General features: G+C 51.9%; 5 protein-coding genes across 5 annotated transcripts; 3 read left to right on the top strand and 2 right to left on the bottom strand.

Moving 5' to 3' along the window:
* Positions 1-603: 603 nt before the first annotated feature.
* Positions 604-2,455, top strand: Pmar_PMAR002947 (eukaryotic translation initiation factor, putative; the record flags this gene model as incomplete). Its single annotated transcript, XM_002768113.1, has 12 exons — positions 604-647; positions 720-768; positions 949-1,060; positions 1,109-1,179; positions 1,225-1,308; positions 1,356-1,547; positions 1,595-1,707; positions 1,755-1,908; positions 1,951-2,054; positions 2,102-2,209; positions 2,255-2,356; positions 2,401-2,455. 12 exons carry the CDS (start codon positions 604-606, stop codon positions 2,453-2,455), a joined length of 1,188 nt encoding a protein of 395 aa, XP_002768159.1.
* Positions 2,456-2,468: 13 nt separating this feature from the next.
* Pmar_PMAR002948 (hypothetical protein) lies at positions 2,469-2,767 on the top strand (the record flags this gene model as incomplete). Its single annotated transcript, XM_002768114.1, has 2 exons — positions 2,469-2,637; positions 2,688-2,767. The coding sequence occupies 2 exons, from the start codon at positions 2,469-2,471 to the stop codon at positions 2,765-2,767; spliced, it is 249 nt and encodes an 82-aa protein (XP_002768160.1).
* Positions 2,768-3,220: 453 nt separating this feature from the next.
* Positions 3,221-4,944, top strand: Pmar_PMAR002949 (Phosphatidate cytidylyltransferase, putative; the record flags this gene model as incomplete). Its single annotated transcript, XM_002768115.1, has 11 exons — positions 3,221-3,376; positions 3,420-3,547; positions 3,595-3,735; positions 3,785-3,848; positions 3,897-4,014; positions 4,057-4,140; positions 4,186-4,303; positions 4,359-4,419; positions 4,465-4,602; positions 4,645-4,766; positions 4,815-4,944. The coding sequence occupies 11 exons, from the start codon at positions 3,221-3,223 to the stop codon at positions 4,864-4,866; spliced, it is 1,182 nt and encodes a 393-aa protein (XP_002768161.1). The 3' UTR covers positions 4,867-4,944.
* A 2,354-nt stretch (positions 4,945-7,298) lies between these two features.
* Positions 7,299-10,981, bottom strand: Pmar_PMAR002950 (hypothetical protein; the record flags this gene model as incomplete). The annotated part of the gene is made up of 20 exons (XM_002768116.1): positions 10,830-10,981; positions 10,667-10,791; positions 10,504-10,621; positions 10,231-10,454; positions 9,947-10,129; positions 9,777-9,895; positions 9,643-9,717; positions 9,522-9,590; positions 9,262-9,441; positions 9,111-9,217; positions 8,950-9,061; positions 8,756-8,904; positions 8,633-8,710; positions 8,488-8,582; positions 8,324-8,446; positions 7,867-8,279; positions 7,737-7,818; positions 7,612-7,694; positions 7,496-7,567; positions 7,299-7,453 (listed from the first exon to the last, which is right to left on the bottom strand). Exons 1-20 carry the CDS (start codon positions 10,977-10,979, stop codon positions 7,299-7,301), a joined length of 2,712 nt encoding a protein of 903 aa, XP_002768162.1. The 5' UTR covers positions 10,980-10,981.
* A 401-nt stretch (positions 10,982-11,382) lies between these two features.
* Positions 11,383-14,102, bottom strand: Pmar_PMAR002951 (calmodulin, putative; the record flags this gene model as incomplete). Its single annotated transcript, XM_002768117.1, has 8 exons — positions 11,383-11,583; positions 11,623-11,769; positions 11,813-11,979; positions 12,032-12,246; positions 12,293-12,405; positions 12,474-12,662; positions 12,684-12,792; positions 12,838-14,102. The coding sequence occupies 8 exons, from the start codon at positions 14,100-14,102 to the stop codon at positions 11,383-11,385; spliced, it is 2,406 nt and encodes an 801-aa protein (XP_002768163.1).
* Between the last annotated feature and the right edge of the window lie 212 nt (positions 14,103-14,314).

Below are 14,314 nucleotides of genomic sequence, written 5' to 3' on the forward strand. Positions count from 1 at the left end.
ACAAGTGCTCGAGCAGATAACGATGCCGAGCCATGGGATTCTCACTGTTCCGGCTACGGCCCATAATACGGCCTTCCAGTGAACAGTCCTTATGGTTGGTGGCAGAAGCGATAATAGAACTATCGAGGACCTTCACAGGGTGGGTCGTATCGTCACTGCTGTGAAGGCCCCTATTAGGGGCCCCCTAACCACGTCGGCACCTGTAGGGGTTACGTCCACTGCCTCCTTCTCACGAGCCGTAGCGCTATTATCACATCTCTCGCCGCACACTACTTGGCCCTTGTATGAGCCCCTTCCGTATTCGTGGGTCTAAAAGGGTTTGGACGAACCTCGCTTGAAGATGCCGCCATGGGAATCTCATGAGAATCATTATAATGCTAAAGTCACCATCGGCCTTCCCTTTTCCCAACGAGAGAAGCTGAGCCATGGGAATCTCGTCAAAGGAGGCTAATGGAATCTACTAATCACAACTTCTCGTAAAATCTTGCTATTCTTGTAAATCTTGTAATTCCTCAACGCAAAATCAACAAGTGTCGCATAATCGCTCATCACACTCGTTAGGAGTTTTCCTTCCGACTCCTCCGTACCTTAAACGTCTTCCCAATGGGCCTCGACGAACACGATAACGAATTAATCTTCGAGACAAGGTAAGGGAGAAGGACTTTATGCAACTCTCCCACTATCAAATGATTTGCAGCTTTCACTGTTTGCCCTTTCAGCGAGGATGTACAAGTACTGGACAGCTTCGATGCTCTTGGCTTGAAGGAGGTGTGCCTCTAGGGGCGGCTCATCAGAGCTTTGCTTTATTTCCCCTTGGTCTCACTCCTCTGTCGTCGTATAGTCTATACAGGGGGAGACAAGGGGACGCTTTCTTTATAGGTATTGTTACAACGGGATAGACCGTATCTAAGGTCACCCCTGGCAAGATACAGAACATGTCCCTTTCAGGACCTACTTCGTGGCATCTACCAATACGGTTTCGAACGACCCTCTGCCGTCCAGCAGCGTGCCATTCTCCCTATTGTGAAGGGAAGGGACGTAGTGGTGCAGAGTCAGTCTGGTAAGCCTACTGTTAATGGTGAACCCCTCCTGGATGGTTTGACCTCAGGTACGGGTAAGACTTGTGTCTTCGCCTTGGGTGCCTTGCAAACTGTCAAGACCACCGAGAGGGACCCCCAAGTAGGCCTACGAATAGAAACTCCCTCGTGTCACTCTCCCCTACAGGTCCTCATCCTATCCCCCACACGTGAACTCGCGGAGCAAAGCCAAAAGGTTTGCCTGGCCCTTGGTGACTACATGAACGTCCAAGTGGGTTCGTCAGCCGACATATGAGTGGTGATTGTCTATGCCAACAGGTCCACTGCTGTGTGGGTGGTAAGAAGCTCACTGACGATATCCGCGCTCTGGAGGCTGGCGTCCATATTGTCTCCGGCACTCCCGGAAGAGTGTACCATATGATCTCCCAACGCCACCTCTCGACGAGACATCTCAAAATGCTGGTCTTGGATGAGGCCGATGAGATGCTCGATAGAGGGTTCAAGGAACAGGTGTGTCGTTACTATCATTACTATGAAGGCGATCAGAAGCGTCATAGGTCTACGATATTTACCGTTACCTGCCTCCTAGTACCCAGTGTGTACTGGTGTCGGCGACCATGCCCAACGAGATCCTGGAGATGACCAACAACTTCATGAATAACCCCTTCAGGTAGGAAGAGGCGAAGGTGTGGTATGATTTGTTAAATTGATTTATAGGGTTCTCGTGAAGCGTGATGAGTTGACGCTAGAAGGTATCAAGCAGTTCTTCGTCGCTGTTGAGAAGGAGCAGTGGAAATTCGATACTCTATGCGACTTATACGATACTTTGACCATCACACAGGCCGTCATCTTTTGCAACACCAAGCAGAAGGTGAGACATATCTTAGGTCCACCCTGCAAAGATTCATAACAGGTCGATTGGCTGACCAACAAAATGAGAGAGGCCAAGTTCACCGTTGTGTCCATGCACGGCGATATGCCTCAGAAGGAGCGTGATGCTATTATGCAGAAGTTCAGGTGAGCGCTCCTACTGAACGCTGGTGGCTCCATCTGATGCACTTTAGGTCTGGCCAGGCCCGTGTGCTGATCACAACCGATATATGGGGTCGTGGTTTGGATGTACAGCAGGTGTCTTTGGTCATCTGTTACGATTTGCCTAACAATCGTGAATTGTAATCGCAGCGGAGCGAAGCTTGTCGAATATCACCGTGTTGCAGGTACATCCATCGTATCGGCCGATCGGGTCGTTTTGGTCGTAAGGGCGTTGCTATTAATTTCGTAAAGGAGGATGACGTTAGGATCCTGAGAGATATCGAACAGTAGGTGGGCCGAGGCTGAGGAGCTTACAGGAGCTTCACTTTAGGTATTACTCCACGCAAATCGACGAGATGCCAATGAACGTAGCCGATCTCATCTAAGGAGCATCATCTGATGATCATTGGTAGTGAAGTAGAAGGGGACAGTCATCTCATTGTGTTTGAGTTGAAGCGGGCCAGTTGGGATGGTTGTAGTTGTTTTGATTGGACTTTCTCTGCAATGATCATCGAGCTGTGCGTGGGCCTCATCATAGGCATCGCTGTTGGCACTTACCAAGGCGAACGTAGGCCTATTGCTGCACTCTCCACTGCTGAGTGGTGATTCCCTTTACAGAATTCAAGCCCTGCTTCGACCCCTGTATCGAGCAGTCTAAAGTCGTCAAGGACAAGGTCGTAGGGAAATATCAACAGTAGGGCTATCGCGTTACATCCATATGCGGCTGAGTTTTCGTTGATGGTCAGATTTCGAGATTCCCGGGCGACTCATCATTAGGGTGATGCTTATAGGACCTCTTGGTTGTTATATAAGTTTCTCTATCTCTGCGGTTGTTGAGTGCCATAATGCATTGGGAAGTGGCTCGAGAGTGGTAGCAGAGGCTAACGAAACAACGCTATAGTAGTCAGTCGATTGAAACTTGCAAGATTCGTCAGAGGCGTGGTAAAGAGGAACCACCGACCACGGGCCAGTCTGGGGAGGATGTTCTCTCCCAAACAGAACCTGATGACGATTCCGAATGGGACGGAGGACGAGGTGGAGCTCTAAGCAAAACGTGACTTCCCATTGTCTCTTCCATTGTAGAGAGGCCAGCGTATGATCATGAGCTGTTACCGAGGAAGGCAAGAGATGAGCTTCCTGCCGATAAACCAATGAGTGATAGAGTCCTGGGGTATGACCGGGAGCATGCGTCACCCTTTCCAGGAAGCAAGCTGAAGAACCTGAAAGTTCGAGGCTTCTGGGCGGTCGTCATGATATCAGGCTTCTTCCTCATAGTTGCCATGGGCCACTTCTACTGTTCACTATTGGTAGTCTAAATCCTCTGCCACAGAGGGCCATGGTCCTCAATAGGTCCTCGGTATTGCTGCAGGGATGTTCCAGGAAATTTGTATGTTGAAGCGCAACAAGGAGAAGGACCTTAAACTGCCGCTTTTCTACTCTTTGCGATGGTACCTATTTTTTGTCACTATTTTTTATGGGTGATCGCCACTACCAGCCTCCCTATTCTTGAGCGATCCATGCTCAGATACAAGCGTTTCATGAGCGACAGATTCGACCGGCTAGCGATGGTCTACCCGAGCATTCACTTCATCGTAAAGTACCACGGCATCATCTCGTACACCCTCCTGGTCATGGGCCTCGTCGCCTTCGTCCTCACCTTGCGGAAGTGTGTCCCGCATGTTTCGATTTGAGATTTTACACCGGTCCTTCGTGAGGTACACACTTCGCTATCAATTCGGGCAGCTGGCCTGGACCATCGTCACCCTTCTTACAGTCGTGGTAGCAGGTGGGGCCCCTGGTATTTGATACACTCGGGGTCCTGGGCAGGTGCAGGGCATCGCTATGACGGCTAACGTCTACAATGGGCTCATCTGGTTCTTCTTGTCGACCTCTGTAGTCATAGTCAATGACATATTCGCTTACCTATTTGGATCCTTCTTCGGATGTGGGACACTCTGCTGCATGCCTTGGAAATAGCAATGTTCAGATCACCCGCTTATCAAGCTGTCGCCTAAGAAGACCTGGGAGGGCTTCATCGGTGGATCCATTGCGACAATGATATTCGCTATGAGTAGCAGGCTTTGGGGACGAGCTAGGTTAGTCTTATTTTATTCAGTCTGGTGTTCCGTCCTGCAGCAGTACGAATACTTCACATGCAAGCAGGAGGAGATAGTCTTCATGCCCTTTGTCTACCCTACTTGCACCCCTGATGATATGTATACTGTCCACCGAACGTAGGCTACTACTACTACTACTACTACTACTACTACTACTACTACTACTGTACAGGTATACTATCCCTCTATTGGGAATAGAGTTACACCTCACTGATATGCAGGTCCATGCCTTAGTGGGTCTTCTCATCCCCTCTCCCCATCAGTCTCCTTCCTTCCAGGTCCTGGGGAGTTTCGCATCGTTGGTGGCACCATTCGGTGGATTCCTCGCATCCGGGTTCAAGCGTGCCTTCAAAATCAAGGACTTCGGAGACTCTATCCCGGGCCACGGCGGGCTCACTGACCGTTTCGACTGCGAAGTGAGGTGTGGCTCGGTCTCGCCTGTGGATACCCCTGCACAGGTGGTGATGGGCATGTTTACTTATGTTTATCTTTCTAACTTCGTCGTTGGCGATAGTGCTACTGCGTTCACTAATCTGCTGGAGAGGGTCATGCAACTAACAGATGAAGAACAGCTCCAGCTGTAGTACTAGTGCTATCTGTTCTAAGGAGGATACCACAATTTTCGCAGATTCGATCTCATAGGGGACGGACTGAAATCTAGAGGGGTTGTCAGAGGCTAACAGTAGGATGACAGCTCCAGTGTGTGCCGATTCTCAACGAACTTTTTAAATTCAATGATTTTATACAGCTTTTTTGCAGACTCTGTGTGGTGTTAGTCAATCGAAGTTGGCTGAGGTCTTCTGCCCTATAGTGACGACGATGTACTTTCTAGAGCAACCGCCGCGCAGGACAGCTTCTCCTCCGATCGAGTCTTTAGACCAAACAACGCTTCCAGATGGGCTCAACTCTGTACTGAACAACTCGTCGTCAATCGTACCGTAGTGATTCTATAGGGACCGTTCGCTAGCTGCGTTTTCTTCGGACTGCATAGTCAGCCTATAGAAGAGGTCTCGAGAGATCTGAACTGGTCCAAGCCCTACGAGGGGGTGAGATCGAACTACAACCGGGGATGGGAGTAATCGGTAGATATCTGGAGAGAGGCGTGAGGGGTCCGAGTCCACGGCAGCAGAGCCAAGGGAGTTCCTGTTGGGTCTGCCAGCGCCGGCCTGTGGGTATGCAGTGAAGGAGCAGGAGAACAGTTTGATGGCGAATCGCCACGGTGGTGACGGCAACTGCATCCTCTCGTTCTCCAACTGTTGCTGTCAGCGGCAACAAGGCCCCTCGTGAGACCTACTGTAGACGAATTCGAAGCAGGGAAACTAACTGACCGGCTAGCCTTCCTCATGGAGAAGCGGGGTCATCAGACAATGGTAAGTAGCATGTTCGCATCAACTGCTACTACTGAGTCACCTCAGAGAGACCCCGACTGTCCGTTCATCCTCCTTATCGTTGCCCAAGGTAGTTGGCTGCCACCCTTTATAAGGCAGAATGAGCCGAATACGGGAACTATGTGAGCCTGTGCCAGTGGGTTGAAACCTTCCACGGTGAGTTGTAGATACAGCCGATGCATTGATGGTGAGCCCAATGGAGAGTCCGTGAGACTCGCGAGGGGACCGTCTGGCAGGTAGAATCATAGGAGTCGAGGATGGTAGCAGGGGCATGCCGATAGACAGTGAGGATGGACACACCAGCATTCAGTGTCATACTTCCATCATTGGTGGTGACACGCTGTTCATTGGACCATGTTACGTCCTGCTGTGTGACAGGTTTGTGTGCTCGGCTCGTTGGGCTGTCCCCCAGGCTCATACGTAGAAGAGCACAGTCGATCGAGGTTGACTGCAGGTTGCTGCAACTGGCTGGTGCTGGCCAAGGGGAGAGTCCTGCCATAGAGGGATTTGGTAGGAACACTACGCCCTCCGTCACAGGTCGATTCCGGCTACCATCCTTTGAGGAACTTCTTGTCTTGCCTGATGGCAGTAGATTCAGCAGTTGGTAGTGTGTAGTTACAGCGCTTCGTTTTCTATAAACGCAACCCGATCGGCAAAGTCTCAAAGATTGACGTTTTCAGCGACGGTCGTCTGCGAGATGATCGAGATACTACGGAGAGCCAGAGAATCAGCAACGGGGGTCCTTGGGGAGGGGCGGGCATCGGCAGCGGCCTATACCATAATTCGACATAATCTCCTTGGATCCGTAGAAGGGATAGAGAGTGCTTCTTGCATGTTCGACCGAGTCTGGTGCTCAGGCTGCCATAGTACGGCTTCGATGGAGGGTTGACGATTGGCTTAAATCTAGTCGAGGACTGCGGAGGAGTCCTCATAGATATATGATTGTATCCCACAAGTACCCGTCGGCTTGCCGATGACACCACCTTCTACGTAATCTGCGTAATGCTGCACCTCTCGGCGGATGGTGCCTATTGATCATGCTTAATTGAAGTATCGCAACGTTGCTTTGTTCAGCTTTAACTGTCCACGGTATGACTCTCGAGAGCTTGTGTTCGTAGTTCGGTAGTTTTGCTCACCACCAACACGCTGCGTGGGTCATCATTGTATTCTACAATTAGAATACAATTAGATTACAGTAGTCGTATGTAACGCATATTGCGATTAGTCTACACTGTAGACTCTACAGGTCCAATCCCATAGACAGATTGGACTTGAACAGTTATTTCGTTCTGTCGTCTAAACTCTAGCTAGTTATCAAAAGCTATATACACTCAACTCGGTGAAACTAGATGAGCAGAGTGATGATATCTACGCGGTGTTGGATACAGGACATGTGTTCGGGGGTGCGGTGGAGAGAGCTCAGTCACATGACCGTCCCAGCGAGAGGGGCTTGTTTTAGGTACACTTTAGCGTGTAGCATCAGTTAGGCTGACGATAGTTACAGTTACGACTGTGGTTCCCCTCGTCCTACGGTCTCAAAGGTCGTTCAATTTACCAACTGATGGAATTTTTTGGTGGAGCCAGTTTGTCACTGAGCCTCTGATCCTCGAGGACCAACGTGTTTCCCATTGTGCTACTGGGGCAGCAACAGCTCATACCGCGTGACTTCGTATCGACCACTATAATAATGGAACACAGAGCGTAGCGCATAGAAATCTTGGTAATCAGTCAAATCGATCGCCCGCAATGACGCGAGAAGCCAGCTGCTCGCCCGACGTCTCAGCAGGATCGGAGGAGTCCGGCAGAATTTCCTCTTCCGGGAATATGTACGGCTGAACGTCGAGCGTATCATCGTCCAAATCGATCACGTTCCCAGTAACTGGAAAGAAGACTGTCATTGGAGTATAAAGCGAGCACCCACGGTTAGACTCCGCAGAAGGAGGTCGAATCTTCTTTGGTGAAGGAGGAGTCGGGATGGGGCTCTTCGATCGTCCTAGAGATACGGAACGTCTCGAACAAAGTGAAATTTAGTCCTACGCCCTTCGGACGTTTTTGAGGGTCCACTGGGCGGAGTACTCTCTGCCAGTTGACTTGCAGTCTTGTCTCGAACAGAGGAGCCCCTTACAAAATGAAGTTCGTTCTCTCCTTTCCCACACTCTCACCTCTCAACACGATCTTCATTGATAATATCGGTCTCGACTTCCCTTCGTCGACGGAATTTCTTCTGTGGAGGATGGTTTCCTTCTGAAATTCTCAAAAATGTTACTGCAGGCTCCGACAAGTCATACTCACTTCCGGATTGACGTTTCCAGACGCCAGTGGACGGACATTTAAACCACCAATCGCCGTCCGGGCCCTCCCACATCTCCTCCGCCACAAAAACAGCAGCTTGTTCGCCATCAGCAGCGGAGCACTCATCTTGCTTCCCCCATTTATCCTCTTCGGCGGCGTCCGAAGGCCGTTTCGACCCCCTCCCCCAACCTGTTGATTGTCCCCCTCCATCATCCCATTTCCCACGTGGGGAGTAGCTCGGTTTTCGATCGGTCCACCATCCATAGCCCTCGTCACCACGTCTCCACCGATTCCGACCGCCGTAAGAAGAGCCTCCATCTTTCCTCCACCACTTCTCTTCCTCATCCTTCCACGAGTCGGTATCGTCCCCACGCCAGTTACCAGTCTTCTTCCACCAGTCCTTATCGTTCGACCTACAACACAGTAGACCACAGCAGTCCAGCAAACAGTCGTGTACTTCCAATCGTCCTCTTCTTGTTTCTGGTCGGGTTTCCTCCGCCAAATGATCTCGTCATCCACCTTTTTCCATGTGGAGGTCAGCGCATCGTCGGTGACAGCACCCTCATCGTTATCGTCGTATCTACCAGGACCAGCTAGGTGAACCAATGGAACTGACTCTACTGCTGAGTGTAGTCCGGCTGCTCATCAGCCAGATCCTCTCCCGCCTGAGGTACATCACACTCATCGCCGCACTTAACCGTGCCGACCACGAGATCCTGAACATGATCGCTTCAGTATTGTGAGCTGCAACGACGCGGCGACTAACATCCTCGGGCTTGGTCCCCAGATTGACGGGACCAGTCGGCACTTCACGTAGATCTCCCTGTTCCTGCGAAGCCAGCAGCTGATCAATAACAGCATAAAAAAAACTTCCCCAACTCGTGCTCACACTGCCCAGGTTTAATGCGCATCTCTTGGGACGGCTTGCCTCTTCAGCGGCCTCTTTCCGCTTCGCCACTTGCCGTTTTATCATTCTCAAGATCCTCCGTGCCATTCTGCGGACTTCTATAGTGCTGGCTTCCTCTCCAGCGATTTCGCCTATACCATCAACATAGGGAGCTCATTATATATTCGCCATCTCACTGAAGTCCTGCAAAGCCTGCAGCCCTCGAATGTTTCTCGGGTGCCTCTTCCAGGCGTTGTAGTCATCCACTGGCATCGCTGTAAGTTCAAGAGCCTCCCACTGTTTCAACAGCTATCATGGAAAGAAGCGTGCGCATTGTGAAGACTAGCCTGCGGCTCACTCCAATACGCTTCTCATTTGTTATGTCAATTTCGTTGTCTGGTGCGTCGTCACTGACAGGGTTCTCAGTCTCGCCAGCATTCACTGCCGTCGACGCGTCGCTTACCCCTGCACAAACCGCTTCTGGTAGTTGTACATGGAATGTCACTCACTCTTCTTGGGCGAGCTTGCCCGCTTCTTAGACCCCCGCTTTTTCCTACTGCCAGTTTTCGACTTCCGGCTTCCGGGTTTACGGACCTCCTCGTCGCCGTCGTCGAAGATGCAGACCGACACCTTGGGAGGAACAACAGTCCAGAGAGGAGCACCAAGCTGAGCTCCATCGATGGGCCCACCTGTATAATTGTATCCTGCGACGTGGAGTACACCACAGTGCTGTCCACATTCACTTGGTAAATGAGGCTCCTAGGCCCACACAGGACGGAGGAGCCGCTCAGCTTGACGAGATGGAAGTCTTCAGGACTCGTGTTCGTGCTGATATAAACTGCACAAAAAGAGAAGTCATTGTTCTTGGGAGTGCCTGCCAGGTAACGTACAGATTCCTTCAGAGGAGCTCAGGAAAAGCTTCTCCCCCTCCCATACATGAAACTTGACGCCTGTCAGTGTGTTGTCTGAGTGATAAAAACTATGCGATGGTCCGAACGTAATAATGAGGCCGACAGGATGCTACCGATCGCTGCCAGCTGTTCGCAACGGGCGGATTGCTTAACAGTGGGAGAGTCTGCGGCAGGGCTCGACCGAGTGGCGACTTCATCTGTCGTTGTCTCTAGTAGCCACTGGAAGATAATTCTGAGGGGATCGAGACCATCACTGGGCAGACAACCCGATGCGAGGACCTACATCTTGCCGTCCTCTGAAAGAGCTGCCACTCGATAGCGTTGCTCATCGTGGCTCTGTTCGCTCACTGAACAGCACTTCTCGAAAATGAGGGCACTGGGCAGAGCTGAAATTGTGAGGGAGCCGACACGATTGGATTTGAATTCGACTCCGCCGTTGCTACTTCGACCTACTGATATCCAGTACCTGACAGTGATGGGTTATGATTCATCCGCTTTTCAACCAAGAGTGGTAACGAACCGGTAATTGATTCGCTTGAAGCGACCAACAATCACATGGGAACTCACAAGAATAGAGTCGGTTGCCCATCGCCGCTTCGACTGCCAGACAAGGCCACCAAGCCTTCTTCAGTGAGGGAGGCTCCCTTCAAAGGGCTATCAGAAGACTTCACAGGGGCCACAGTCGACGGGGCGCTAGTGCTGCTGATGCATTGAGTAGTGACGCTGGAGATGGAGTGTAGACCAGGGAAAGGGTTCGAGCTCAGCAACTGCCCGTTAACCGCATCAAATGCCTGTGAAAACGATACGATGTCACCGCGCTAATGACGAGGGTAGTCCTACATGTACGGTGGTCTCCTGGTCGCATTTCCCAACACATAGTAGCGTCGACTCAGTGAGCTGCTCCACAGAGCCTAGCGGTAGTTCTACGTCCAGCATGACCTCAACAGGACATGGGAATCTGAGTGAGTGTCACCCTTGAGGCACTTGGCATTCACAACCGTACCCGGGCTTAGGGAGAGTCTTGACCACACACCACCCGGAATTCCAAATGCAAACCCGTCGGTTGTCACTCAACGTTATCATCATCAACTCATGGGATTTCTCCTCTAGAGGCTTCGGCAATGGTATCTGTTCGAGACTGCGGTTGTGCTGATGTACATGGCTACCGTGGAGAGGGCCCGAGTTGCACTCGAAGACAGCTCTAAGTCAACAGCTGAGAGCTGATGGCCTGCGATGTAGAGAAGCTTCTTATTGTCTGTACTGAGGCATGCAGTCGATGGTTGCCGGGCTGATTCGAAGGACACTAGTTGCCGCATGGGAGGGAATAAAAAACTACCCATCCACTGAGTGAGCAGGCTTACTCGTAAAGAGGCTATGGACTCCCGTATCATACGTCGCTCTCGACATGACAACGGCATCTCGATAAGCAGTCATGGCGACTCTACACAGCTTGTGCTACTTGCTGGTCATACATTACTCAATCTTCTCAAAGGGAATATTCCGTAGTGGAGAAGACGGATTAAATGTGACATGCAGGATATCATTATCGAGAACGCGGACGGCTCTCATCTGGAGGCACCCAACTCGATTTCAGTCCAAGTGGAGCATCAGCACTTCACTTTTCTCCTGATCCTATGCTAAGGTTCGCCCTGGGAGCTTGCGAGCTATCATCACTCCAGCCAAACCGCATACAACTATAACGCAACACTACCCCTCACCTCAACATGGAAGCGTCAGAGCGAACTTGGCCAAAGGATCATGGCCTTCCATCATGCCTCTGGCTCTATCCGTGAACTCACTACTGTGCATGGGTCTGAAGCCCTGCTGCAGCCTTCCAGAGGCTTGCATCTCCCTAGCTAACCACGCTGATTGGTCGGCGCGTATACCCTCAACCGTCCGTCCTCCTCCTATGGAGCGCACCTGCTCATACTAAGAGCCATCAGTATCGCTCATTCCTACCTGCCCAGTTCCCCCCATATGCCAGGACCGGCGCTGTGCCTCTCTGGCCCTCACAGTTCCTTCGGTTTCTATGTGGAATCGAATCTTCTCCCTATCATCTCCACCGGTGACACATCCCTTCACGAGCCAGAACCTCAGACAAAGGGCCTGAGCAGTCACCATGCTTTCTGAAAGGGCTCCTTCCCCCCACCTGGAGCAGACGTATCAAGGACATGTCATCTTCACACTGGTCCTTGGGCATCTCCTTCAACTCTGCTCGCCATGATGCGAAGAACTCTCGCCTCGTGATACTGTCATCAATGATCGCAGGGAAGACTACCACCAATGGGTCCTCCAAGCTGCCTGTATACGCCGAGCCTGCCAAAGAAAGCCTTCAGACATGTGGTTGGAAATGTAGCTAGTGACCTACTCTCAGTCAAGAGCGCCGCCGCATAGGAGTCCCGTTCTGACTTGGTACGAGTAGTCAGGAGGCAGTAGAGACGATACAACTGAGCCATCTCGGCCATGTAGAGAGGACAGACGTAACCACAGTCTGGTAGAAGACACAAGCACTGCAGCTGCTCTGTGGATGGCTTATTCCCGATCTTAATGGTCATCTTGGATTCGGCAAGTGGCCCTGTAAACCTATGGATAGTGCCTCAGAGCCCGCAGGATGAGGTCAAGAGCCTACAGCCGCCTGAGACCAGTGATAGTCCTGTTCATGCCCTGCACATCCTCCTTCCACTCAACGCTGCCGCCATGTAGTGCCACCTCCCGACTGTAACCACCCGTCGAGCCTAGTATCTTATACACTACCAAATGTCGGTCAGTGTCGCTGATGCAGTACACATATACGTCGCATTGCAAGTTACCTCGTTCGCTGGTATGAGAGTCCAAGCCACAGAGACATCCATCGGAGTGCTAGTCTTCGGCCCTTCAGTCTCAGCCCGAACCGTGACCAGCACATCAACTAGGAGGCACAGGCCACTCCGGTCGATCGAGGGGGGCAGACGAGGCAGATGCAGCATCAATGGGAACTGCTTATCGACGATCCCTGGGGCCTGTCACAAGAGTCATCCTACCGAGGCCTGGTCCTCCACTCGCCACATGGCCGGTTGCCTAGTGTCCACAACATAATCTACCTCCCAGGACGAGGCCCCGGGCACGAATATACCCAAAGGCTTCGAGTACCTACCCATACCTTGGACCCGCAGTCCACAATGAAGATACTCCTACCATGTGAATCTTAGTCTACGAGCCTCGCATGGTATGCTTGGCTCTACACCCTGCACGCCCGAAACAGTGAGGGACGCCAAGGAGCGCCTCAACTTGTGAGCCTCTGTGCCATGCAGGACTGCCCTTGCCATATCCCTTCGAAGCCTCAGAGGGGACCATCTCGAAGTAGCGACCTTCTTTTCCACCACACTGCTAAAGAAGGCCGACCACCTCCTCGGCGGACCAGGGCCTCCCTCAGGAGGGAGTTCGCTCTTATCCAGATTGAACTCGCTGGCTCGAGGCATCTCCACTTTACTTCGCTCCAACAGGAACGCTGCAGCCAGCATGGGATCAGTCGAAAGCAAGCCACTGGCGGCATCCATCCTAGTGCTGCCCAGAGGGGCCAGGAGGGTCCGGGAGAGGATACACTCGAGTGGAAGACTAGGAGCCAGCCGACAAGACGACGGGAGCTTCCTAAAGGCCGCTGCAGCCTCGAGAATTCTGACAGGACGGGTGTGTCGCAGTTTGTACTTCGCGAGAGCCAGGTTCAAATCCTGGTCAGTTATTTTTCCACCCGATAGCCATTCCACGAAGCCATCTAGGAACTCGCCCACGTCCACCTCCCCATCACCGTTGATATCTGCATCGTTAAATAGGAGGGAGATCTCAGCCCGGATCAATTTGACAATGGCGTCCTTCGTGATCTTCTGGATGAACCTCTGGAACTCTCCCAAGTCGAGACTTCCAGTAGAATCATCATCAAAGTCATGGAAAATATTTTCGAGCGCTCCCACAAGTGGATTCGCTTGGCCAACAGAAAACCAGTCGAGCTCGATCAGCATCACAGGGGCCATCAACTGAACGAACTCCTCCTTGGTTACCTCCGTCGTTCCTTCCGGGTTCATTTCCAACTGCCTTACCCAAAGCGCCAAATGCCTCGGGTCTAGATTGGTCGGAGAGCCCACAGCGATCAAGCAACTACGGAGCTCTCGGGAATCGATCGTAGAGGAGTTGTTCTCGTCGAATATGTCGAAGAGCTGCTCCAAAGGCGCCCGCAGAGTTCCCTCGAGCAAAGCACGGCGGACATACAGTGCTGAGGCCACCTCAGGCCAAGGACGACGCCCTAGGCCTATCAGGAAGAACTCCGCTTCAGCAGGGCTCACACTAGCTAGAGCAGCCAGTTGGGTGGGATGGATGCCGCTGTCGAGGGCCCAGAACTGGGCAGGGTCCGCAGAGACTACACGACCAATAGGAGTGTACATGTGATGGTCAAGAAAGTACTCCATAAGAAGGTAACGTCGCCACCTTAGGAGGCTTACCCGGCCGGGACCGTACGCGGCGTCTTCCAAAGACCGGCAGACGAGATGCATCTGGAAGCCAGGAACCTATGGCATCACCGGAGTCGTTATTGCCCACCTCCTCCTGAGTCAGCCTAGCATGGTTCATGACTCCCATCCCTTTCAGCAACCTGATGAACTCCTCCGTAGTAACCCACTGC

This window comes from Perkinsus marinus (assembly GCF_000006405.1).
Source record: "Perkinsus marinus ATCC 50983 genomic scaffold scf_1104296969090, whole genome shotgun sequence".
Classification (NCBI taxonomy): Eukaryota; Perkinsozoa; order Perkinsida; family Perkinsidae; genus Perkinsus; species Perkinsus marinus.